General features: G+C 46.0%; 1 protein-coding gene across 2 annotated transcripts; it reads left to right on the plus strand.

Moving 5' to 3' along the window:
- The first annotated feature begins 1,797 nt into the window (after positions 1-1,797).
- Positions 1,798-24,082, plus strand: LOC133118975 (protein FAM107B-like). 2 transcript variants are annotated; one of them, XM_061229327.1, is made up of 4 exons: positions 1,798-2,064; positions 17,102-17,285; positions 20,549-20,699; positions 23,196-24,082. In XM_061229327.1, exons 2-4 carry the CDS (start codon positions 17,158-17,160, stop codon positions 23,328-23,330), a joined length of 414 nt encoding a protein of 137 aa, XP_061085311.1. In that variant the 5' UTR covers positions 1,798-2,064; positions 17,102-17,157; the 3' UTR covers positions 23,331-24,082. The 2 variants fall into 2 exon arrangements, with proteins under 2 accessions (XP_061085311.1, XP_061085310.1); XM_061229326.1 differs by lacking the exon at positions 1,798-2,064 and adding an exon at positions 15,128-15,349.
- Positions 24,083-25,343: the final 1,261 nt, after the last annotated feature.

The following is a 25,343-nucleotide window of genomic DNA, read 5'->3' on the forward strand; positions in this document are numbered from 1 at the left end:
CAACCATTTAATGTCGATGACTTTGAGTGCATCAGACATAGGCCTTGTCTTCAGAGAGAATCGCTGATTGTCAGCCGTTTGTCCCTAGCTTAGCAACCGGTCAATAACTAATCAAGCGAACCGAATGTCAGAGAGAAGTACACAGCACATACCAGTTGACTGGCTGAATTGATGAACTAACCGCTGAACATGCATTATCTCGTATGAAGTACGGGTGTCAAAAGTCATTTTACTCCTGACATGTGGTTCTTAACTGTGGCTAGCGGACACCTGCTACCAGCGCAAATACCGGACGGGGCAAAATGGTGAGTAGTAGAACTTATCAGGAAATTCAGTCTAGGTTGCGACAATACAGGCAGTCCCTCTGTACAGTGTCTCAAACTTCAGGCGAGTGTAATTGCACACATGAACTGATTTCATTATCGGTTAAAACATGTTTAAAAATGCAGAGGGTTTTATGGGCCTAAGCCTGAATCAGAACACATCTGTGCCAAATGAAAGATAACGGGGATTGCACACACACCGAGCACTTTATTAGGAACATTTCTATTTTATTGCACCTACTTATTCATGATTACATTATCTAATCAGCCAATTGTGTGACAGCAGTGCTATGCATACAATCATGTAGATACGGGTCAGGAGCTTCAGTTAATGTTCACATTTGACCAATCGCCCTTATACACCCAGCTCCAGCCAAATGGCTGAAGCTAAGCAGGTGTGGGCTTGGTTAGTATTGGGATGGGAGACCTCCTGAGTCACTGCTGGAAGTGGTGTTGGTGGGCCAGTAGGGGGCGATCTTCCCTCTGGTCAAATAAACCCCAATGCCCCAGTGCAGTGATGGGGACACTGTGCTGTAGGCAAGGCCTGTCTATCGGATGAGACGTTAAACTGAGGTCCTGACCCGGTGTGGTCATTAAAGATCCCACAACACTCTTCTCAAAGAGTAGGGGGTTCCCTGGTGCCCTGGCTAAATTCCCAACCCTCAACCTGCCACCTAATCATCCTCTGATTCAATTGGCAGCGAAAACATTGCTCTCTCCCTCTCCACCTCAGCTGGTGTGTGGTGAGCTCTCTCTCTCTCTCTCTCTCTCTCCCTCTCTCTCTCTCTCCCTCTCCACCTCAGCTGGTGTGTGGTGAACGTTCTGGTGCAAAATGGCGGCCGTGCCTCACCCAGGCGGGAGCTGCACATCGGTAGTGGTTCAGGTCAGTTTCCCCCTCATCACTGTAAGTGCACTGAGTGTCTAGAAAAGTGCTGTATAAATGTAATTATTTATCTATCCAAATTAGAAACACCGAAGGCAATGGAATTGGAATGGTTTCTGAAACATTCAAGGAAACATGACAGCCAAACTCGTGAACCAGAATTTACTGCCAGACAGGAAGTCTTCAGTTAAGATCAAACACCATTTTATTATTTTATTTGCTGATTACATTCTGCTTTGACTGCAGTTCCTTTAATTACTTAAGAGCATGAAGGAGGGCTGCCAAGGGTTGCTGTAGCTACTGGGGGGGGGGTATGTATGAAATGTATTCTCTAATCTGGACCTGAAAGCAGACAGTAATGCTGATTCACTGTTCACTGTTGTGTAGCCTATAAGTACAACGCTGAGTTTTTAATACAGACAAATAAACGAATGTTTGAAATCTGTATTTCTACATTCCTTTCCGTGGTGTAACTACAGTATTTACATTCAAGGTCTTCATAAGCTTTTAAACTACCACGCCCAGAAGACTCGTGCGCAAGGTTTTTCCGCTGAAAGCTCCTCTGGTCATGAATAAAAGCAGTCAGGGGGAGGGGCATAGCCTACTACGTGACTCAGCCATAGGGTCACACCGTCCATCCCTCTCCGGTACTAATTTACATTTCGTCCTGGTCCCATCTGCAGTTGAACTGCGTCCAACTGAACTGAGAGAGCGAGAGAGAGAGAGAAAAAAACGCATTTATGGACACACCTCGGCGAAGTAGCAAGAAGATGAATTAATGTTAGGCAAAGCGCTCGTAACATTCGATCTGTGAACGAGGGAGCAGGGCGAATCAACAGCGCAGTCGGAGAGTTTAAGGTACGGATTTATTTTCGTTTTTATCTGAAAGGCTTTTAACCTGATCTGAATTGTCTTATTCCATGACCGAAGCCAATAGCAACTAGACGGTGCGGGCAGAGCACAAACTTTGTATACTTTGAACGAATGGCTGCTTGGCTAATGGAGATGCTGTAGACGGACGTTGTGGGACAACCGGCGCCGTTTTAATCAGTTGTCTGTCCGCTCTGCTATATCACGTCCGCGTTGCTTATTGGTGACTTTCTATATTCAGTAAAGGCCTGATTGCTTGGTATAAAACCTTTGTGATGGTCGGCGTTTTAAGTTCCGTGGAAAAATCGCATACAACTTATTTTACATGTTACTTAGTGTAACATATTAATCTTATTAATTAACACGAAACGAAAAACAATTCCCCTTCACGTTTATTAGGTTTGTAATGCAGGGGTTTGAGACTTTTAACGTTCACGTGCGCTTGCGTTGGACAGGAACTAATTAAAATCGCGTGGAGCCCCACATTTCTGTCACAAGAAGATTCGTCAAGCCCTGTCTGTCAATTAATTTCCGTAGTTTTTAGATGTGTGTTCGTTTCTTTATTTGAAATTGGATGTTAATTCAAACGACCTCTAGGTTTAATATTAGGTTTGTCCTCTGTATTGTGAAACAGAGACGGCACGAACAGTTTAAATCACAAAAAGGGACTTGTCAAAATGTGAAACAGTGTTGTAAATGTGCAAGCGCAGTTCGGCTACCCCACCATTGGTTTGCTGTAATAGGCACCTCCATGACTTTCCCGGATGCGAGGATACTATCGAAATGACACTTGCTAGTGAAATGATTCAAGCTCTAAGAGTCTATGAACAGTGACATTCATATTGAGAATTGTGGGAGTTTTGAGGGGCAAGTTGGTCTCCCCTCTTGGGAAGTTCTTTTTTCTTTTTCTTTTATTTTCTTTTATGTTATTATATTATTTTTTTATGAACTTAAAAAAAAGAAAATAATCCCTTGTAAGGGTTCTCTCCTAGTATGTCTCCTAGTCAAATTACCCTGTAATAAATAAAGGTTAATAAGTAAATAAATAAAAAAATATGTACATAGTCTTCTGTGGGCTGAGGGGTCCCCACTGTTTCTCCACCCACACCTGTTATTGTTCTGCGGGGTGTCTTCATGAAATTGTATTTAATATAGGGGTTTGTTTATTTTTATATATGCTATTTCTGTCTATGTTGTCTTTTTAAAATTGTATTTGTTTTTATGAATTTATCGATTTTATATATTTCTTTGATCTCAAGTCTTGTGTTGTCTCTATTTACCGTTTGTTTGTGTTGTCATTGACAACTATATACACTATATATATCTATCAACAATATTGAGTAAAGCTACAAAAGGAAGAAATATGGCAAAGGGAAAACTGCTGAATCATCTGTATCTGTGCTGTAGTGCGGTCAGTAGAAGCTGCTGTAGTGCGGTCAGTAGAAGCTGCTGTAGTGCGGTCAGTAGAAGCTGTAGTGCGGTCAGTTGAAGCTGTAGTGCGGTCAGTTGAAGCTGCTGTAGTGCGGTCAGTTGAAGCTGCTGTAGTGCGGTCAGTTGAAGCTGTAGTGCGGTCAGTAGAAGCTGCTGTAGTGCGGTCAGTTGAAGCTGTACTGCGGTCAGTAGAAGCTGCTGTAGTGCGGTCAGTTGAAGCTGTAGTGCGGTCAGTTGAAGCTGCTGTAAGCGGAGAGTTGATGTTTCCTCTTCAGGGGTCCGTCCCTCATTATCCAGGGTGACTGAGGTGTAGAAGATGGGTTTGTCTCGGTGCAGTGTGGGTCCAGTGCAGTGCGGCTCAGTTGCAGTGTGGGTGAGGCGCAGTGTGGGTGAGGCGCAGTGTGGGTCAGTTGCAGTGTGGGTCAGTTGCAGTGCGGGTCAGTTGCAGTGTGGGTCAGGCTCAGTGCGGCTCAGGCTCAGTGCGGGTCAGGCTCAGTGCGGGTCAGGCACAGTGTGGGTCAGGCTCAGTGCGTGTCAGGCTCAGTGCGTGTCAGGCTCAGTGTGTGTCAGGCTCAGTGCGTGTCAGGCTCAGTGCGGGTCAGGCACAGTGTGGGTCAGGCTCAGTGTGGGTCAGGCACAGTGTGGGTCAGGCACAGTGTGGGTCAGGCACAGTGTGGGTCAGGCTCAGTGCGTGTCAGGCTCAGTGTGTGTCAGGCTCAGTGCGTGTCAGGCACAGTGTGGGTCAGGCACAGTGCGTGTCAGGCTCAGTGCGTGTCAGGCTCAGTGCGTGTCAGGCTCAGTGTGTGTCAGGCTCAGTGCGGCTCAGGCTCAGTGCGGGTCAGGCACAGTGTGTGTCAGGCTCAGTGTGGGTCAGGCACAGTGTGGGTCAGGCTCAGTGTGGGTCAGGCTCAGTGTGGGTCAGGCACAGTGTGGGTCAGGCTCAGTGCGGGTCAGGCTCAGTGCGGGTCAGGCTCAGTGTGTGTCAGGCTCAGTGTGTGTCAGGCACAGTGTGTGTCAGGCTCAGTGTGGGTCAGGCACAGTGTGTGTCAGGCTCAGTGTGGGTCAGGCTCAGTGTGGGTCAGGCTCAGTGCGGGTCAGGCTCAGTGCGGGTCAGGCTCAGTGCGGGTCAGGCTCAGTGCGGGTCAGGCTCAGTGCGGGTCAGGCACAGTGCGGGTCAGGCTCAGTGCGGGTCAGGCTCAGTGTGGGTCAGGCACAGTGTGGGTCAGGCTCAGTGTGGGTCAGGCTCAGTGTGGGTCAGGCTCAGTGTGGGTCAGGCTCAGTGTGGGTCAGGCTCAGTGCGGGTCAGGCTCAGTGCGGGTCAGGCTCAGTGCGGGTCAGGCTCAGTGTGGGTCAGGCACAGTGTGGGTCCAGTGCAGTGCGGGTTGCTCAAGCACAAAGGGCCCTCCTCTCTCGGGCTGCCTGCCAACTGTGCAATTTCATCAGGGCTCCAGCTCTGCTCACACCTCCAGAGTCTCTGACGGTCACAACCCCCCCTTCCCTCCCTCCCTCCTTCCCTCCCCCTCCCTCCTTCCCTCCCCCCCCCTCCTCTCTCTCAGAGACAGATGGGATGCAGGAAGTGATGCGAGCAGTGATCAGAGGCAGTAGGCCAGGGGTGGAGCCACCCTATGAATTTCCCCTTTCATGTCATGGGGGGCGAGGGGGCGAGGGGGGGAACAGTCACATTTGTTGGACTGTTTTTGGATTTGATTCATTGCTCTCATTGAAAATGTGGGCATGTACAGTGCAGTCCATAAGTATTTGGACAGTGGGGTGTTTGGTTCCTTACTCCAGCACATTGAATTTTGAAATAAAACAATGACTATTAAATGAAAGTGCAGTCTTTTAGCTTGGATTGGACAATCGGCTGCTGAAATGTTTCTTCAGTTTCATTGCTAGTTCATGCATACAATGCATGTATAAAAGGGCTGTAACTCTTACATGGTTCAGCCAATATTGTTGTAAAAACCCTCAAATTTAAAGCGAAAAGTCTGCACTTTCACCACATAGTCATGGTTTTATTTCTCCTGTTTGCTGGAGAACAGCAGGTTTGTCTGCATTTATGGTTCTCCAGTGTTTTTCCCCTTTTGGGGATGTGTGTTGATCTGGTGTGTTGATCTGGTGGACCAGCTGCCCCTCTGTCAGACCTGTCTCATGTCTGTCTGGCTGTCAGTCTGTCTGTTTTTCCTATCAGCAGTTCAGGGGAAAAACAAGTTGTTTTTAATGGCAAGTCGGCAAAGCTTAGCTTTCATAATCCATCTTAATAGGACTGAGAGTCGATGGGAGGAGGATTTATTCATAGGCGGGGGTGCGGGCATCAGTCTGCTACCTGCCGGTGTTTCTGAATGAGATGAAAACAAACAGTATTGATCCCGGGAACATGAATAGAAAGAACATCAGGCTGTCTGTGGTCTCTACCCCCTTCCTGGGACAAAGGGGGAACAGTAGCTGTGTCTGCACATAATAGCTTTTACTGGGCCTGTACGGTCTTATTTCTGCATTTGGTTTCAGAAAGCTCTTGTGGAATATATCTTTAAAGTATATACGGACATGTATTCAGATTGCGTGGGAAGTTATATGCTCTGTAATATGGGATGTGTGGGACTATGTGCATTGTGTATAGCGTAGTCTATGTGGACGTGCCATATATGCGGTGTGTGGTTATGGGGTCTCGGCCCGGCCGCCGGGCCCTGGCCCCTGCGTCACACCTTCAACACGTGTTCACATGTGTTAGTCACAGCTGCGAGGACCCCGCGCCGGCCTCCTTAATGCCTGCATTGTTTCAGGGACGCGGGCAGGCCTGGACAGGACACCTGCCTGGGAACAGGTGCCGGGGCTTTTTTTTGGGAGGGGCGCACCCGAGAAGAGTGGCACCGTCTACATGGCTATGCAAATCTGTGTGTGTGCGTGTGTCTTTCAAGTCTCAGGCCCCCTGCTTGTGGTTCAGGAGTTCATGGAAGGTGCATTTTCAGTCCATTGCTTGACATGCAGACATACAGCCCATATACCTACAGAACTGTACTGGCCTTTAAGGAACTTCTTCTGTACACACGGTCTGTGAGCTGAGAACTAGAAGGTTCTATCCGCGTTCTGAGAGTTATTGAGCTTCAAATATTCCGAAGTGAATGGGCTCCAAGCAGATATGACTTTTACGTTTAGCATTTTGTCATACTTTTAAACAGGTATTTTTGTATAAAACTTCACCCATGTGTTTAGTGCCCTATGAACAACGTATTTATGGCACAAACACATTTTTGTTAAAAATGTCCTTCACTAGTTTCACAACATCTCCCTAACGAGGCTAATGAAATGTTTATTAGCTAACTTTTACATTTACATTGATGTTGACTAATGTACACTGTCCCTCGTATATAAAATAAATAACTAACTAAAACCCTCCCTGCAATTGGTCGACAGTTTCCATGTTGTGGTCATTACCTCCGTGCGATTGGTCGACAGTTTCCATGTTGTGGTCATTACCTCCCTGCGATTGGTCAGCAGTTTCCATGTCGTGGTCATTACCTCCCTGCGATTGGTCAACAGTTTCCTCCGTGCGATTGGTCAACAGTTTCCATGTCGTGGTCATTACCTCCCTGTGATTGGTCAACAGTTTCCATGTTGTGGTCATTACCTCCCTGTGATTGGTCAACAGTTTCCATGTCGTGGTCATTGCCTCTCACAGCTGCTCACGGCCTGCCGGGCTTGGCTCCATAAGATTAAAAAAACCACGGGCCTAACTGCTCCACCCCTGTCTCCAGTCTCCCCTACCCCCTCTTTCCTAAGGTCCTAATTGCAGGTCATAAGTGTGTTTTCTGTCTGCCCGAGGTACACAAGGGCCTTCATTACAAAACCGCCCGGCAACTGCCATCAGCAGCTCAAGCTGATTGGAGGGCTCGGAGGAGCTGGGCTTCGATTGGGGAGATCTTTCCTCCGTCCCAGTAACAAGGATCCCAGGCGGCCTGTAGCGTAGTGGTTAAGGTACATGACCCTGTAGCGTAGTGGTTAAGGTACATGACTGTAGTGTAGTGGTTAAGGTACATGACCCTGTAGCGTAGTGGTTAAGGTACATGACCCTGTAGCGTAGTGGTTAAGGTACATGACCCTGTAGCGTAGTGGTTAAGGTACATGACCCTGTAGCGTAGTGGTTAAGGTACATGACCCTGTAGTGTAGTGGTTAAGGTACATGACCCTGTAGTGTAGTGGTTAAGGTACATGACCCTGTAGTGTAGTGGTTAAGGTACATGACCCTGTAGCGTAGTGGTTAAGGTACATGACCCTGTAGCGTAGTGGTTAAGGTACATGACTGGGACACGCAAGGTTGGTGGTTCTTATCCCGGTGTAGCCACAATAAGATCCGCACAGCTGTTGGGCCCTTGAGCAAGGCCCTTAACCCTGCATTGCTCCAGGGGTGGATTGTCTCCTGCTTAGTCTAATCAACTGTACGTCGCTCTGGATGAGAGTGTCTGCCAAATGCCAATAATGTAATGTAATGTAACGTAATTCAAAACCTTGCTTTCTGTCCTGCTTTGAAGGCAAGGGCGGAGGTAGAGGAGTTTAGAACCATTGTTGTGAACCTTCATAACTTTGCTTATGGGTGTTGCGGTCATAGTGTGAACTACAGCAGCAGTTTGAGTTCTCATGAAGTAATGCCATGAAGACTTATGTAGCATTATTCAGCTTTTATGATAGTACCCATTTGTAAAATAGTGGTTTTAATGACAGGGGCTTTAACATTTATCCTGGAAAGAATTGGTGTTTTCTCTCAAGCCTAGGTGTGGCCGACATAGTCTTCAGCAAGCAGTAGAATAGAACAGTGTTAAGCAAACTGTATTCAGTATGTATTTGTTTTTGTTCTGTTTGTATACTATGTCCTGTATACTGAATTCTTACTATATTCCTTTGTTAATAAAAAAAAAGGAAGTAAAATTAACATTACTAACAAGATATCGCAAATCGCAAATGTCATCAAGTACCGCCTCTGCCTTAGTCAGGAAAAACCTTGCAAACCTAGGTACGTTTGATGTTAATAATCAGAGATATTTAAAACACACCTGTAGTGGGAGAAGCCTTCAGTTCAAAGGACCCCTGTTGCTTAAATCACAGTCCTCGAGGGCTGAGAAACGCTGGTTTTCCACCCTCCCTTTACCTGGGAGTCAGGTGTGTTCACCCTCCCTTTACCTGGGAGTCAGGTGTGCAGACAGTCTGGCCTATCAGTAGCGCTAATCGTTCAGTTAATTATAACATTAGGCCTCTCATTTGTAATAACCTACCCAGGGACTACAGATGAAAATGAGCTCATTAGCTAACTCTGGCACATTTACATTGATGCGGACACTGAAATGTTGATGAATGTGCACTGTCCCTAATGAATAAATAAATGTAATTGAACTGTATATAATAGGAGTGAGTCTCATGTCATGGGTACCAGTGGTTAGAAACACAGGGATATGGAACAGCAGATATGTCAGGTGCTCTGGATAATCGGACCCCGATGCATATCCGTATGTCTGAGCCAGACGTGTCCCCTGTGTGGGAGCGGTCTACAGCGACTCGCCCAGGCACCCTGGAGACACGAGGGGGCGTTGGTGTTCTGGGACGCCAGCTGCTGTCTCTCGCCCGTCTGCAGCCAGAGCGCTGTCTAACTGCCGGAACAAAGGAAGCACACCCACCGCGACCGTTACCCCTCAACCGCCAATGTTCAAACGGCTAAAGGACCGCGACCGTTACCCCTCAACTGCCAATGTTCAAACGGCTAAAGGACCGTGACCATTATCCCTCAACCGCCAATGTTCAAACGGCTAAAGGACCGCGACCGTTATCCCTCAACCGCCAATGTTCAAATGGCTAAAGGACCGCGACCGTTATCCCTCAACCGCCAATGTTCAAACGGCTAAAAGACCGCGACCGTTATCCCTCAACCGCCAATGTTCAAACGGCTAAAGGACCGCGACCGTTACCCCTCAACCGCCAATGTTCAAACGGCTAAAGGACCGCGACCGTTATCCCTCAACCGCCAATGTTCAAATGGCTAAAGGACCGCGACCGTTATCCCTCAACCGCCAATGTTCAAACGGCTAAAGGACCGCGACCGTTATCCCTCAACCGCCAATGTTCAAACGGCTAAAGGACCGCGACCGTTACCCCTCAACCGCCAATGTTCAAACGGCTAAAGGACCGCGACCGTTATCCCTCAACCGCCAATGTTAAAACGGCTAAAGGACCGCGACCGTTATCCCTCAACCGCCAATGTTCAAACGGCTAAAGGACCGCGACCGTTATCCCTCAACCGCCAATGTTCAAACGGCTAAAGGACCGCGACCGTTATCCCTCAACCGCCAATGTTCAAACGGCTAAAGGACCGCGACCGTTATCCCTCAACCGCCAATGTTCAAACGGCTAAAGGACCGCGACCGTTATCCCTCAACCGCCAATGTTCAAACGGCTAAAGGACCGCGACCGTTATCCCTCAACCGCCAATGTTCAAACGGCTAAAGGACCGCGACCGTTATCCCTCAACCGCCAATGTTCAAACGGCTAAAGGACCGCGACCGTTATCCCTCAACCGCCAATGTTCAAACGGCTAACTAACTTATTTTATCCAAAGCGCTTCACAATTCATGCCTCTCGTTCACACACACACACGCACGCACGCACGCACGCACACACACACACACACACACTCACACTCACACTCACACACACACACAGGATTGGCGGTTAGGTGTCTCGCTCGCCCTTCTCATCCGACGGGGGCCACGCTCCTGCTTCCTGTTGTTTTGACCCGGCCTGTCAGGTGACAGGAAGTGACACGGTGATTTACAGCCCCGGCGTCCAGCGGTCTGTAGCGCCCGTGGGTCATGTGACAGGGTCTCGCCGTTGTGGCTGTGGCCTCTCAGTCCTGGTGGCTTTGAGTTTGTCGGCGTGTCTTCCGCTCAGAAGCAGCGGCCGCTTGATTGGACGAGGGTGACTTTTGTGGTGATGTGCTGCCTTCACACCAAGGGGCCAGCTTTTGGTGCGATCAGTTTCGCCAGTTGATATGAAGTCGGCCCCTAGTGATACCAATATTTTCCCTCTAAAAGCCTGTTCCCATTGGACTCCATTCATGATTGACAGCACATGAAAAATATTTCCACTCATATACTGTTGTTCAATCTACGCTACATTTTTTTTTTTCCGTCCCTTAGCTCACATACAAAGATGGAGTTGTTTTTATTTCCCAAGAAATGCTCTGACGTAAAATCTCTGCACCCTCGTTGTTCAAGCGTTATAATTGGTTCATCCAACGAGGCAAGTCATTTACCCTTCATCGTGCATGTGACCGGTCATGTGACCGGTCATGTGACCAAGGACACACATGAGCATGAGCAGTGAGCCAACGTGCTGCCCTGTGAGGCGGAATCTTCCCCCGTGGTTAACTGTCTCAGCTGCAGCCTGTAACGTAGTGGTTAAGGCACATGACTGGGACCAGCAAGGTCGGCCTGTAGCGTAGTGGTTAAGGTAAATGACTGGGACCCGTAAAGTCGGTGCTTCTATCCCTGGTGTAGCCACAATAAGATCCACTCAGCTGTTGGGCCCTTGAGCAATGCCCTTAACCCTGCATTGCTCTTGGGGTGGATTGTCTCCTGCTTAGTCTAATGAACTGTACGTCACTCTGGATAAATGTACTGTCTCTATACACTATATACTCTTAAGCTTCACACGTTGCTCTGCTCTGCTGCTCTGTTCTGCTTTGTGTTGGCGGTCAGGTCACTGAGGGAGGCCTCACAGCCTGCAGGTTTGTACAGGGGAATTGGAGAGCTTCAGATATCCAGCCACCGAGAGCTTTTCATTTCACAGCAAAAAGAGTATTTGCAAAAAGGGGTTTCCACATAATTTCATTGTATACACCTTTATGTACATTTCACTTCCCAGAGCAATGTCTGCCCTTTGTGTGGACATTTTAATTTTCACCAACATTTTTTTCTGACTCACCCAGACGAGATTGATATCATTTTAATTTTTGTCCATTCACTGACTCAATTTCCATGTTAGCTTAACATGTTAGCTAAGCATAAAGACTTGAAGCCTATAGGTGTGAGTAGCCTACCTCCTTCAAAATGAAGAAATACACCTTACAGCGACTCTGAAGCTGTCTTATTTACACAAGGTATCGTGTGTTTAAAATACACACGATATCTCGTGTAATATTTCCCGAAACGTTGGTTTTATTTCCTTTAAGGCATCTTAAGTTGTAACTTAGCTTTTACTGTAAGCAAGTTTAACATTGCAGGGTCATTTCGTTTCATTTCAAGTCAAGGGTATACTAATTCTCAGCAGATGTATATAGCATCTGCAGTGTACAAAATGTGCGCGTGTGTGTGTGCGTGCGCATGTTCACCTGTGCGGGCTCAGGCAGCCTTTATAGGGCTATATCCTGGTATAAAACCCTTGTATCCTGCAGTGTATGTTTTCCTGCTGGGCTGGAGTCTGTATTTCCCGTAGTCATCAGAGGCACTATCCTGTGGGCACACCTCGGACGCCTGCCCTGCATTAGCAAAGAAGAGCCGTGCAGTATAGTATAGCCTGAAGTCTATGCTGAAAGTGTCTCGAGGCTGTGTAGTCAAAATGATAACTTTTGTAAAGCAAGGTCCATCACACCTCGGGATGCCTGCCCTGCATTAGCAAAGGAAAACCTGACTGCCCGCCTCCACTGCAGCCATCGAGCGTCAGCCAACAGATCTCACCGCCTTCCGTTGTGTTTTGCTAGCTCACCTTACATTGGATGTTGACAGCTATGATGCTTTCACTCATTGGATTAAGCAACAATGCTCTGGTTCAGTTGTAACCAGCTGATTCTTCCTCACAAAGAAGTGTGTAAAAGAACAGTGTGGCCCCACAGTGTGTGTGTGGGTAAAAGAACAGTGTGGCCCCACAGTGTGTGTGCAAAAGAACAATGTGGCCCCACAGTGTGTGTGTAAAAGAACATTGTGGCCCCGCAGTGTGTGTGTAAAAGAACAGTGTGGCCCCACAGTGTGTGTGTGAAAGAACAGTGTGGCCCCACAGTGTGTGTGTGAAAGAACAGTGTGGCCCCACAGTGTGTGTGTGAAAGAACAGTGTGGCCCCACAGTGTGTGTGTGAAAGAACAGTGTGGCCCCACAGTGTGTGTGTAAAAGAACAGTGTGGCCCCACAGTGTGTGTGTGTAAAAGAACAGTGTGGCCCCACAGTGTGTGTGTGTAAAAGAACAGTGTGGCCCCACAGTGTGTGTGTAAAAGAACAGTGTGGCCCCACAGTGTGTGTGTGTAAAAGAACAGTGTGGCCCCACAGTGTGTGTGTAAAAGAACAGTGTGGCCCCACAGTGTGTGTGTAAAAGAACAGTGTGTGTGTGTGTGTGTGTGTGTGAGAAAAAGAACAGTGTGACCTGCCCACCTTTAGCCCTGTATCCAGGGGCAGAAAGCCCTGATCAGAAGACGCAGCATGGGGGGGGTGTGATTAGGCAGGAAGGGGTGTGTGACGGCAGCCGGGGAGAGCTCGTGAATCGTCTGGTCTGGGTCCACCCCGCTGGGAGCGGGTCTGTCTGCAACGAGACCCGCTTTGAACTCCACAGGCTGCTTCCTTCTCTCCCCCGCAATTAGGAGCGCTCCGCATTCTGCTCGGCGCGAGCTTCCAAACACTGCCAGGCCCCGCCACGCAGGCCCCTCCACGCAGGCCCCTCCACGCAGGCCCCTCCACGCAGGCCCCTCCACGCAGGCCCCTCCACGCAGGCCCCGCCACGCAGGCCCCTCCACGCAGGCCCCTCCACGCAGGCCCCTCCACGCAGGCCCCTCCACGCAGGCCCCTCCACGCAGGCCCCTCCACGCAGGCCCCTCCACGCAGGCCCCTCCACGCAGGCCCCTCCACGCAGGCCCCTCCACGCTGGCCCCGATGGGCGGAAGGTCTGGCTTGAGAAACATGACAGTCTTCCCAGTGGAGTGACTGTCTGCCTGTGGAGCAGGGCTGCGCGATATGAGGAAAATATGCGATGGCCGAGAACGTCGTTGAATATTGCGCGGACGATACAACGTGCGATGGATAAACAAATACGGGAGTGTGCACTGTTGTATTGTGTGTCTGCTTTAGGCACACTGCTAACAGACCCCAGGCAATGAAGAGCCCATGAATAGAACAAAACAAAAGCTTGAGGATAACATGAAGGTTTGCGTGTGGGTGGGTTCCCTCCTGTGTATTTTTCAGAGGCTTGTAACCTATAGCCTTAGCTGTCACTTCAGTGCTTCAGCTTGGCGAGGATCCGATTGGTTCTCCCGCTGTGCCTTCACATCAGGACTGAGATGTGATTGGTGGGTTCGGGCTTTTGGACCGGGCTCTTGACAGGGCTGTGTTGACTGTATTCTGACAGACCTAAGAGCAGGAACCTGTGGTGTTATATTACAGTTATTGTGTTGTAAGGCAAGCCTTTATATACTGCCCATCGCTTTAACTCTTTCAGTCCCAAGCCCAGTGTGAAGTGGCCCCACCCAAATCCCAAGGGCCTTTGTCTTTGGTTGGAAAATTGAATTGAGAGAATTTAGGATGGTTTTAATTGGGGTTCAACCCCCAAGCGGTCATTCTGATTGGTTGAAATGGTATTGAGTCGAGAGTGCCATATGGATTTTACGATCGTTACGTTTGACTGACACACTGCACTCTTGGGACTGGAAAGGCTAACATAGATGTGTGCAATGCAATGCACCGTTTTAGGGTTTTTGTGAATATTTATTTTTAAAATTAGTTCCATCTAGTCATGAACTCGAAACAATGATCGTCCTTGTGTTCTAACGCTAATGCCCCCACATTGTATGACCGGACGCTACTTTCCAGACAGAAATCAACAGTTCCATGACGGTGCAGTTTCTAGACTGACTTAAAGTTCATTCTGATCCCTGGCGTGTGCAAACGGGTGTAAATCAGGATTCTCCTGGGCCGCTGTCTCGCATTTCTGAATCTCCCAGCGGCTGCGATTTCGGGCTGAGAATCTGTACCGACCTCTGGTGGGGAAAGTAATTCACTGCGTTATGAAATGCTTTATTCAAATAAGCAGAACTTGCCATGAAGCGATGGCACGTCTTAATGCTTAAGGAATGTACAAACCATTAAAAACCGTTTGGCCTATAGTTGTACAAAAACGTTTCTCTGCCACACGTCTTTTATTTGAGACTAGCCGAAAAGGAACTTTTGATTATCTTTGCAAACTACAATGTTTTTACCTAATTTCCCGATGATCAATTCAATAGGTTTTAACCGCATCAATTCCCGTCACTGTAAATAATGTGAAATGTCATAAGCATTAAACAGTCACCTTATAAATCAAAGCGGGAAAGGACACGTTTAGATTCTGTCTTTAAATACGATGGGTCATTCGGATGTTCCTTCAAGCATTAGGCTATGAGAGAAAAACAACTTTTAAGAATTGTGCTCGTGACTTATCACATACGGGCGCTTGTGTGGTCCGTCGTTATTATCTTAACAGACACGACATGACGTTTTATTGGGCGAAGTAATTATTTCGTGCTTTGAGGAGGCGGCGCATCTTGATTGTATTTCGCCTGTACTGCTGCTGAACTTTGAGAATGTTTCGAGTAAGCTGTCCTTCAAAGGAAAGTGGGCGAGCCTTACCCAGCGGTGAAAGATTCGGCATTGCGTATCTGTGGGCTGTCCCGCAGGATCTTGGGTTATAAAGCGGGGCCGTTTCGTCAAGACGCCTTAGACGGCAGGCTTTTTAATCCCACTAGAGCGCTCTGAGTGTGTGTCGTAGCAGCTGTTCTCCACACATTTAACCAGGGGTCAAAATGGCAACCATGCTTCGGTATCCAGTTTTCGCTCTCCTTAAGGGTAAGTAATAGAGCTCTTAAATCGATGTTTCCATTAAAGAGGCACGGAATCGCCCTGAATCTGTCCAAATGCAGTTTTATATTTCATCCTGTAGGCTTAACTAACCTGTACAGTTTAGCCAAAACTGTAGTAAACCGACATCACTTCTCCACTGAAAAATGTCATTGTTCTGAACGTAATTATACAGGTAGAAATATTTGGTGGTGAACTTACTGACATTATTCACGCGCTTCTGAGAAAGCTTGATAAAAATGTATTTGAGCTGAAATACAATTGTCTAGAAGAATGTACTATTTCTTTGTATGCACAGTGGCTAATTCAAAACAGCTGCGTGTTCTGTGCATTGTGGTCAGTGGAGACTGCAGGTTGCATAACATGATTCATTTCTCCTGCATCCTGTTGTTCCTGGAGGGCTCAATGTATTGTATGCTGAAACGTCTCTCAGTTAACATCAGTTGACTTGTTATTGTTGTGAGTTGTTATGGTTATTTTTTTCAAATGGACATTGAGTGATCAGATAATTCACAGTGTGCATTTGTCTGTATAGAATGGGTGGAGGTCAGCATCTCTTTACTATGTGGAGCTTCTCCCATTTTAGCAGGCATGTTGTTGTGTTTTTGTCTGTCGGGAAACTACCCTGCTGTAAAATCCAGCTATGCCACCTTGACCAGCCTGAAAATTGAGCTGGTCATGAAGCTGGTCTAGTTGGGCATGAGCTGGTCAACCAGCTACCAGCTGTTTGAAAACCTGGCTCGACCTGTTTTTTTCAGCAGGGTAGTCTTTTAAGCTAACTGTGGTTCCATGTACAATGCGTTGGCCTGTTTTAACAGTATAGACATTCTCTATGTCATTTGTCTCTAATTAGACTGCGAATTAGCTACAGATAAACAGTGAAAATGCGATTATTCAAACATTGTTTTCCGAAGTCACACTATGTATTTTCATGCTTGTTGGTGAATTTGAAATGTATCTGAATTAATATTGTCATTGTAATATTGTAATATTGTCAATATCGCCATTGTCCAAGAGCACTCGCACATTCTTTTTACAACTGGTTATTGACTGAAGCAGTTGAGGGTTGCATTTGTCCCCGACAAAACGCAGCACAATGTTTATTTAAATGTTCACGGTGTTGTAAACCTGGGTGGACTGACTGAACGGTTTGCTACTATGGCGACCTGAGAAGGCCATTATTGATTTGGGCTACGCACCCACTGAACCAACCGAACCAACCGAACCCACCGTACCTCAAAGCCAGTCGCAAAACGTTGCACACCGTTGGGAGAAAACCTACTGTTCAACCCAGTAACCGTAGCAAAACGTAGAAAAACTTTCTTGTCTTGTTGTTTGTTGGTTTCAAATTCCAACAGTCATTGTCGTCCCACTCGAGGGTGGCACGGGGGAAAGGTCCCAACGTGTTTGTCTGGTCTTGTTAGTTGTTTGCTGTGTGTATATTCCCGCGATCACAGAGTTTATTATATTATTTCTCTTATTCGTTTTATCTATATGTATATGTTTTGTCTGTATAATACTTGATATAATATTTACAGTTGGCTTAATGTAAAGGAATTCAGCTACATTTTATGTAGGAAATATAAACAAAGCTAATTATTAAAGGTTATTATTTTAACGTTTTCTGAGTGAATGTGCCCCAGGTTTGGCACTGGGGTCATGGGTTAAATAGCAACGCTCCCCCGGGAATCGAACCAGCGAGCCTGGCTCCTTACCCAGAATTCTCTGCTCCCTCCTCAGGTCCCTGCCAGGACGTGTCTGGCCCCCAGGGGGCGCTGTCGCGGAGGTCCAACACCATGGCGGAACCTGACTACATGGACGGGGACTGCGACGAGCTCATCCAGCCCAAAAAACTCATCAACCCCGTCAAGACGTCCCGCAACCACCAAGACCTCCACCGAGAGCTGCTGATGAACCAGAAACGGTACAGAACCCCCCCCCCGGCCAGACAGCACTCTCCACCGTGTACCTTCTTAAAATCACTGCTATATTTAGTTTTGAGCCCCTATTAAAACTTTTGGGGGGTTTGGGGACAGACACGGAGATGAAATCGGTATTAGGTGGCCTGTACTGGGAAACCGCTGAAAGTGCCCTAGACACCGTGGGGGCAGTGCAGTCAGGTGACACTGACACGGTCAGGTGACACTGACACGGTTAATGCCAATTGGCTGGGCTCTCTGTGTTGCCATGGAGGGGGTCAGGAATGCCGGAAAATTTCATTTTAACCTATTTTCATGGTACAACTGTATACGCCAATGCAGAAACAGTGCGTGGCTGAATTGTAAAATTAATCGTTTTTGTGTACATCGTTAGAACGGTAAAAAGGCACATCTGCTGACGTTTTTACAATTGTAACCTATTAGGTATTTTAGACTTTTTAGACTAATTGGTCTTCTCCTGCCAACCCGCTTAGAGGTTTGATGCGTTGTGTGTTCAGAGATGCATACCACTGTTTTAACTGATGATTAACCCTTTAACCCTTTCAGTCCCAAGCCCAATCATGAACGATGACATGACTGACCAGCTTTAAAAAAAAAAAGTTTTTACTTGTTCAAACCGAACATTCAAAATGACAGTTTTAAACTCACAAACGAGGTCAGCGCTGAACTTTCAGTGCGATACAGACCCCGCTGAGGTTTAAACTGACGAGAGATCGGTCACACCGACCCCCACTGCCCACCCCCACGGGGACGTTGCCATGGGCAACCGGACAAACCTCTCCGTCTACGCGCCCCATGCGGAAAGGCAGGAAGCTGTATCCAGGGGGGCACAGGGGGGCCCCCCAAATTCCAGTTATGTAACCTGCCGCTAACATGAACCAACACGGACCTTTCAGAGGAATGTCACGAACTGTAAAATAAACAGTGGTGGGAATTTTGTTTTGCCGTATGTCGCATATCTTTCAGAACAGATGTGTTCTTGTGCCAACGCTACACTAAATGTTTACGAAGACACAAGCTGTTGTTTTAATACTTCTTCCTTTGGGCAGTGAGGGTTGCGTTTCAGACTCCTGAACTGACTCTGGACAACATTTACTCCAGTACTGGAGTGAACCAGCATAGTTTATAGAACAAGTTTAGAAAACAATAGTACGTAGACTCTTGACAAACATATTACTGAAAAATATTCATAAGAAATCATTTGAGTCCTTTATGAGTATGCTCTGTCAACACTGGGGGGTGTATCACATAGCAGGATTATGGAGTTTATAACAAATATTAATAACAAATATTACACTGATTAAGGTGTATTATAACAGCCAAATAATAATCTGGGTCAATTTTTGGTTCTCTCTACTCTCTCTGGTTTCCCCCATCAGCAGCGATTTTTGTTTGCCATGCACCACCTTTTCACACCTTTAGCGAACCTTCATGGTGAACAGAAAAAAGATTGAATATGTTGGCGGACGCTGGCTGACATTGGGGCGAACAGAAAGATTGAATATGTTGGAGTATGTTAGCTAACATTGGGGCAAACAGAAAGATTGAATATGTTGGAGTATGTTAGCTAACATTGGGGCGAACAGAAAGATTGAATATGTTGGAGTATGTTAGCTAACATTGGGGCGAACAGAAAGATTGAATACGTTGGAGTATGTTATCAAACATTGGGGCGAACAGAAAGATTGAATACGTTGGAGTATGTTAGCTAACATTGGGGCAAACAGAAAGATTGAATATGTTGGAGTATGTTAGCTAACATTGGGGCGAACAGAAAGATTGAATACGTTGGAGTATGTTATCTAACATTGGGGCGAACAGAAAGATTGAATACGTTGGAGTATGTTAGCTAACATTGGGGCGAACAGAAAGATTGAATACGTTGGTGGACGCTGGCTGACGTTGGGGCGAACAGAAAGATTGAATATGTTGGAGTATGTTAGCTATCATTGGGGCGAACAGAAAGATTGAATATGTTGGAGTATGTTAGCTAACATTGGGGCGAACAGAAAGATTGAGTATGTTGGAGTATGTTAGCTAACATTGGGGCGAACAGAAAGATTGAATATGTTGGAGTATGTTAGCTAACATTGGGGTGAACAGAAAGATTGAATATGTTGGAGTATGTTAGCTATCATTGGGGCGAACAGAAAGATTGAATATGTTGGAGTATGTTAGCTAACATTGGGGCGAACAGAAAGATTGAATATGTTGGAGTATGTTAGCTATCATTGGGGCGAACAGAAAGATTGAATATGTTGGAGTATGTTAGCTAACATTGGGGCGAACAGAAAGATTGAATATGTTGGAGTATGTTAGCTAACATTGGGGCGACCAGAAAGATTGAATACGTTGGAGTATGTTATCTAACATTGGGGCGAACAGAAAGATTGAATACATTGGAGTATGTTATCTAACATTGGGGCGAACAGAAAGATTGAATATGTTGGAGTATGTTAGCTATCATTGGGGCGAACAGAAAGATTGAATATGTTGGAGTATGTTAGCTAACATTGGGGCGAACAGAAAGATTGAGTATGTTGGAGTATGTTATCTAACATTGGGGCGAACAGAAAGATTGAATATGTTGGAGTATGTTAGCTAACATTGGGGCGAACAGAAAGATTGAATATGTTGGAGTATGTTAGCTAACATTGGGGCGAACAGAAAGATTGAATATGTTGGAGTATGTTATCTAACATTGGGGCGAACAGAAAGATTGAATATGTTGGAGTATGTTAGCTAACATTGGGGCGAACAGAAAGATTGAATATGTTGGAGTATGTTAGCTAACATTGGGGCGAACAGAAAGATTGAATATGTTGGAGTATGTTAGCTAACATTGGGGCGAACAGAAAGATTGAATATGTTGGAGTATGTTAGCTAACATTGGGGCGAACAGAAAGATTGAATATGTTGGAGTATGTTCGCTAACATTGGGGCGAACAGAAAGATTGAATATGTTGGAGTATGTTAGCTAACATTGGGGCGAACAGAAAGATTGAATATGTTGGAGTATGTTAGCTAACATTGGGGCGAACAGAAAGATTGAATATGTTGGAGTATGTTAGCTAACATTGGGGCGAACAGAAAGATTGAATATGTTGGAGTATGTTAGCTAACATTGGGGCGAACAGAAAGATTGAATATGTTGGAGTATGTTAGCTAACATTGGGGCGAACAGAAAGATTGAATATGTTGGAGTATGTTGGCTAACATTGGCTGACGTGCTGTGCGGTGCCTGCAGGGGCCTGTCTCCGCAGAATAAGCCGGAGCTGCAGAAGGTTCTGGAGAGGAGGAAACGGGAGCAGAGGGAGGAGCAGGAGGCGCGGGAGAAGAGGGAGAAGAGGTCCGACCTGGAGCTGGAGCTCCTCAAGAGGCAGCAGAAACTGGAGCAGGTCAGTCCTCCTCCATATGACACGAGGAGGAATATTGCCATGTCATGCAGCCCTACTCCGATAGACAGCCCAAACATCACCCTTATTCTTAAAGGTCCCATGTCTGGGGTGATCCTCACTGAGGGACCCCCGAATCCTCCCACTCTCCTGACTGCCGCATGAAACGTCCCATTTTGTGGAAAATTACATTTCTCTTGCTATGAGAGATTATAAGTGTTGGTGCCATTACAAAAAACGTTGTGAAAGTATCAAAACGCACGGTCCCCAAACAAGTCCACACGATCCGTACAAAGGAGATGTGCATTTAAACGAGCCATTTGGAATTCCGTGAAGCACAGGCCAATCAAAGCGCTCGGCACAGACGGCGTTCAGTTAGTAGGAGCTAGCCAATCAGAGCAGGGCTTCACTGATGTCGATGAGCCTTAAAGACCCAGCCTGCTCTTGGTAAAGTTCATGATAAGCACATGAGAATGGACATATAAAACTGGATAGAGATCATTTTTTGTACTTAAAGCCACACAAACGCCTTCTCATGGATATCGGGACCTAAAATAAAACACTGGAAAATCCACAATATGGGACCTTTAACACTATACGCAATATATAAACCTTTATTTGACTAGGAAGTGACATTGAGATTAAAACCTCTTTTACAAATGAGACCTAGCCAAGACGGGGTCAAACCGCAGCATAAAATTACAGAAACACAATCACAAGACCATTACAGTACAGCACTATCAATAAATATGTAGGTATATACAATTCCAAGTGCATTACAATACACACAGTATGACAGAACATAACACATGGCGGTGAAAAGAACACGTCAGTGTTACTTAAAACAATTGCAGCTACCATGAGAACATCCATTATACTAACGGTTGGGGAACGTAGAATAAACCGAGCCTGAGACCTAGTGTAGAACTGATATTATGACCTCCAAAGAACGCTGCTACTGCAGAGGCAAAGCCAACAAGAGAGATTAAAAAGATCATAAAGATAAAGCAGACATGTGTATCTTTGTTTATCTGGGCTATGCTCACGTGTCCAGTCAACAATAACACCATTGTTATGAAGAGCGTATACTGCGGTCTATATACAGCGTGTGTGACCCACTCTCGGTCAAAACAAAATAGTGGAACAAAGTCCAATGTACAGTTGTTGCACTTGTTTTTTTTTCCCCCAACATACATTTCCCCCTCCATAATGTTTGGGACAAAGTCCCATCATTTATTTATTGGCCTCTGTAGTCCGCAATTTAAGATTTGTAATAACGTTCTCATGTGGTTAAAGGGCACATTTTCAGATTTTAATAAAGGGCATTTTTATACATTTTGGTGTCACCATGGAGATATTACAGCATTGTTTATACATAAACCCCCTATTTCAGGGCACCATAATGTTTGGGACTCAGCAATGTTATGCAAATGAAAGTAGTCATGTTTACTATTTTGTTCCATATCCTTTGCATAGCATGACTTCCTGATGTCTGTGACTCATCAACATCATCAGAGTCTGGATATCTCATTTTCAGGTTGTGCTACAAGCGATACTAAAACTCGCTTCAATGGACCTTGGGGGGTGGGATTAGATTCAGCTGTAAATTATGCTGATACATGATGGAACACATTTGTTGGCTAAATGTATTTAGGTAATCAAGGATCCAAGGTGTCAAATGAGCCTCAAACCACTGTGATGCAGCCAGATATGGAGTAGATGCTGCAAGAATAGTTCATCCTGAATATTCTTTCCATTGAGTTCAGGAGAAAATTATTTCCGTATCTACGGCAGCAGCACGGTGGTTAGAGGCCTTGGACCCTTGATGACTTACAACCATCTAGTCAACAAATGTGTTCTGTACTATACCAGCATAATTTACAGCTGAATCTAGCCCTGCCCCCCAATTCCCATAGAGATCCATTCAAATGTAGAGTTTTAGTGTCGCTTGTAGGACAACCTGAAAATAAGATATCCAGAATCTGATGATGTTGATGGGTCACAGACATCAGGAAGTCATGGCATAGATATGCAACAAAATACTAAACATGAATACTTTCATTCACATTGCTGTGTCCCAAACATTATGGTGCCCTGAAATGGCGGGACTGTGTATTCTCTCATTTGTACATGGTGAAACCAAAATGTATAAAAATGCCCTTTATTAAAATCTGACAATATGCCCTTTAACCCCATATGATTTTCTCAAATCTCAAATTTGAGACGACAGAGGCAAATACATAAATGATTTGTTACAAACATTATGGAGGGCACTGTACTTTGGGGGGAAAAAACAAGTGTAACAACTGTACATTGGACTTTGTTCCATCATTTTGTCTTGACTGAGACTGGGTCAGACACACTGTATATAGACCACAGAATATGCTCTTCATAACAATAATATTGTTAACTGAACACGTGAGCTCAGCACGATACACCAATTGTTTACTAATTGATTTTGTGTGTGTGTGTGTGTGTGTGTGTGTGTGTGTTTTCCAGCTTGAACTAGAGCAGCAGAAGTGTGAGGAGGAGCAGGAGAACACGCCAGAGTTTGTCAAAATGAAGGGGAACCTGAGGAGGACGAAGCATGAGGCGGAGAACCAGGAGCACGGAGTCCATGGCACGTCGCCGTAGCGACCGCAGCCCTGAGGGAGTTTACTGCCAAAATGACTGGCTATATAAACAAACTCCCCCAACCACTCACTCCAATCAGAGGCTCGACAGTTTACACCAGTATACACCGGTATAAATCAGTGTTCACCAGTGTACGCCACTTGGACGAGAATGCCAACTGTGGATGAAGGGAAAACCGGGGCTTTTGACTTCCGAAGAAGGCCGCCACTTCGAACGTAGCCGAGGTTAAAAGAAAAACATCTCGCCTGTTGAACCCACAGAGCTCCTGCAGACATATCGAAATGAAATTTTGCAAGCCGAAATTACCGACGTTTAATCTTGCGTTTCGTTCTCGGTTTAGTTTCTTTCCTTTGTTTAATTGAATACGGAAACTTGATGTTTTATCTGAATTCTCTACCATTCTGTTATGTAAGCTGGAAGCTACATTACCTCATTTGTTTGGTGGTGGTGATGGTAAGCATTTGACCACCTCAGTTCGCTTGCTCTGTCTTTTGTGTTTCTTTTCTTTTTGGCCTCCGCTTTGTCCGTCTTAACTACTCGACCTACAGCTGTACTTTCCTTTTATATTTTGTGTTTTTTGATAAAAGTTGAATATGTATGTCGGTTACTGAAACCCGAAGCAGTATTTCTTTTTCCATCGAATAGACACAGCTTCAGTTGGTTATCTCAGTTCTGAGAGTAGAAATCAGAAGTTTATACGGAATCCAACCACTAGCAGCTGCTCTTTTCTGAATAAAAAGGGTTTCTGTAAATGGAATTGTACACGGTCTGTTTAATGCTGTTCTACCACAGACTCCGGTTCTAGGTGGACGGCTGGAGTGTCTACTGGCTTCAGTATGTGTGTGGTGAGTGTCAGTTATCAGCGAGTCCGTGCATCTTGCACTTATAAATAGCCAATTGGTTGAAAAGGAAGAGTCAATGCCCCTGATACGCACTCATTTTTGTTCATGATGTGTCTGGGGTAAAATTTTGGATATTCTGCCCGTAGAAGTTAAACCTTAAACAACGGGTTTTCTTGGATTGCTTCCGCAGACGAGTCTCAAAACGCACAGGAGCGCGCTCGGGAAGAGAAGAGCTCCAGAAAAAACCGATTGGAGCCAATCAATTTAACATAAATTTAAATAAATACTGTTCATAGCAGTTCAAGCAGTCTTTTGCGATGTCCTTATCGCGCATGTTCTCTCGATGGCGATAAATAAATACAAGATATCGTGCAGCCCTAATGCATTGATTATTTATAGTAAAAGCAATTAAGTTTCCGACCATACTCTAGTGCCATCTTGTGGCCCAACACTGGACCCGGACACTGAAAACGTTGGTTTCCGTGATACAAACGGTGCAAGTACACAAGCAAAATACATTTACATTTACATTTTAGTCATTTGGCAGACGCTTTTAATCCAAAGCGACTTACAAGTGCATAGGTTCTACCATAAGTCAGAGCATCACATCCAGAAACTAGCAAAATACACAGGAAATGCTGTTCTAAACATAGTTGTCATCAGAAGTGCTTTTTTGAATTTTTTTTATTTTTGAATTTTTTGTATTTTTTTGGGGGGGGTTAGACAAGGATAGGGATATCAGAAAGGAGGGGCAGGGGAAATCAGGAGGGAGTAGAGTTTGAAAAGGTGGGTTTTGAGTCTGCGTCGAAGTAGGGGGAGGGATTCTGCTGTTCTGACCGTGGTAGGCAAGTCATTCCACCACTGAGGAACCAGAACGGAAAACAGGCGTGAACCTGCAGCTCGACCACCAGGTGCACGTAGAGAGGGAACCGTAAGGCGACCAGAGCTGGCAGACCGGAGTGGTCTAGCTGGGGAGTAGGGAGTGATCAGGGATTGTATGTAAGGTGGGGCAGTCCCCTTAGCAGCCTGAAATGCCAACACTAGGGCCTTGAAACGGATGCGTGCGGCAATAGGAAGCCAGTGGAGGCCAATGAGAAGCGGGGTGACATGAGCCAACCAGGGCTGACTGGTGATCAGGCGGGCTGCAGCATTCTGGACCAGCTGGAGGGGC

The sequence above is a fragment of the Conger conger genome, chromosome 19 (genome assembly GCF_963514075.1).
Source record: "Conger conger chromosome 19, fConCon1.1, whole genome shotgun sequence".
NCBI classification, from domain to species: domain Eukaryota; kingdom Metazoa; phylum Chordata; class Actinopteri; order Anguilliformes; family Congridae; genus Conger; species Conger conger.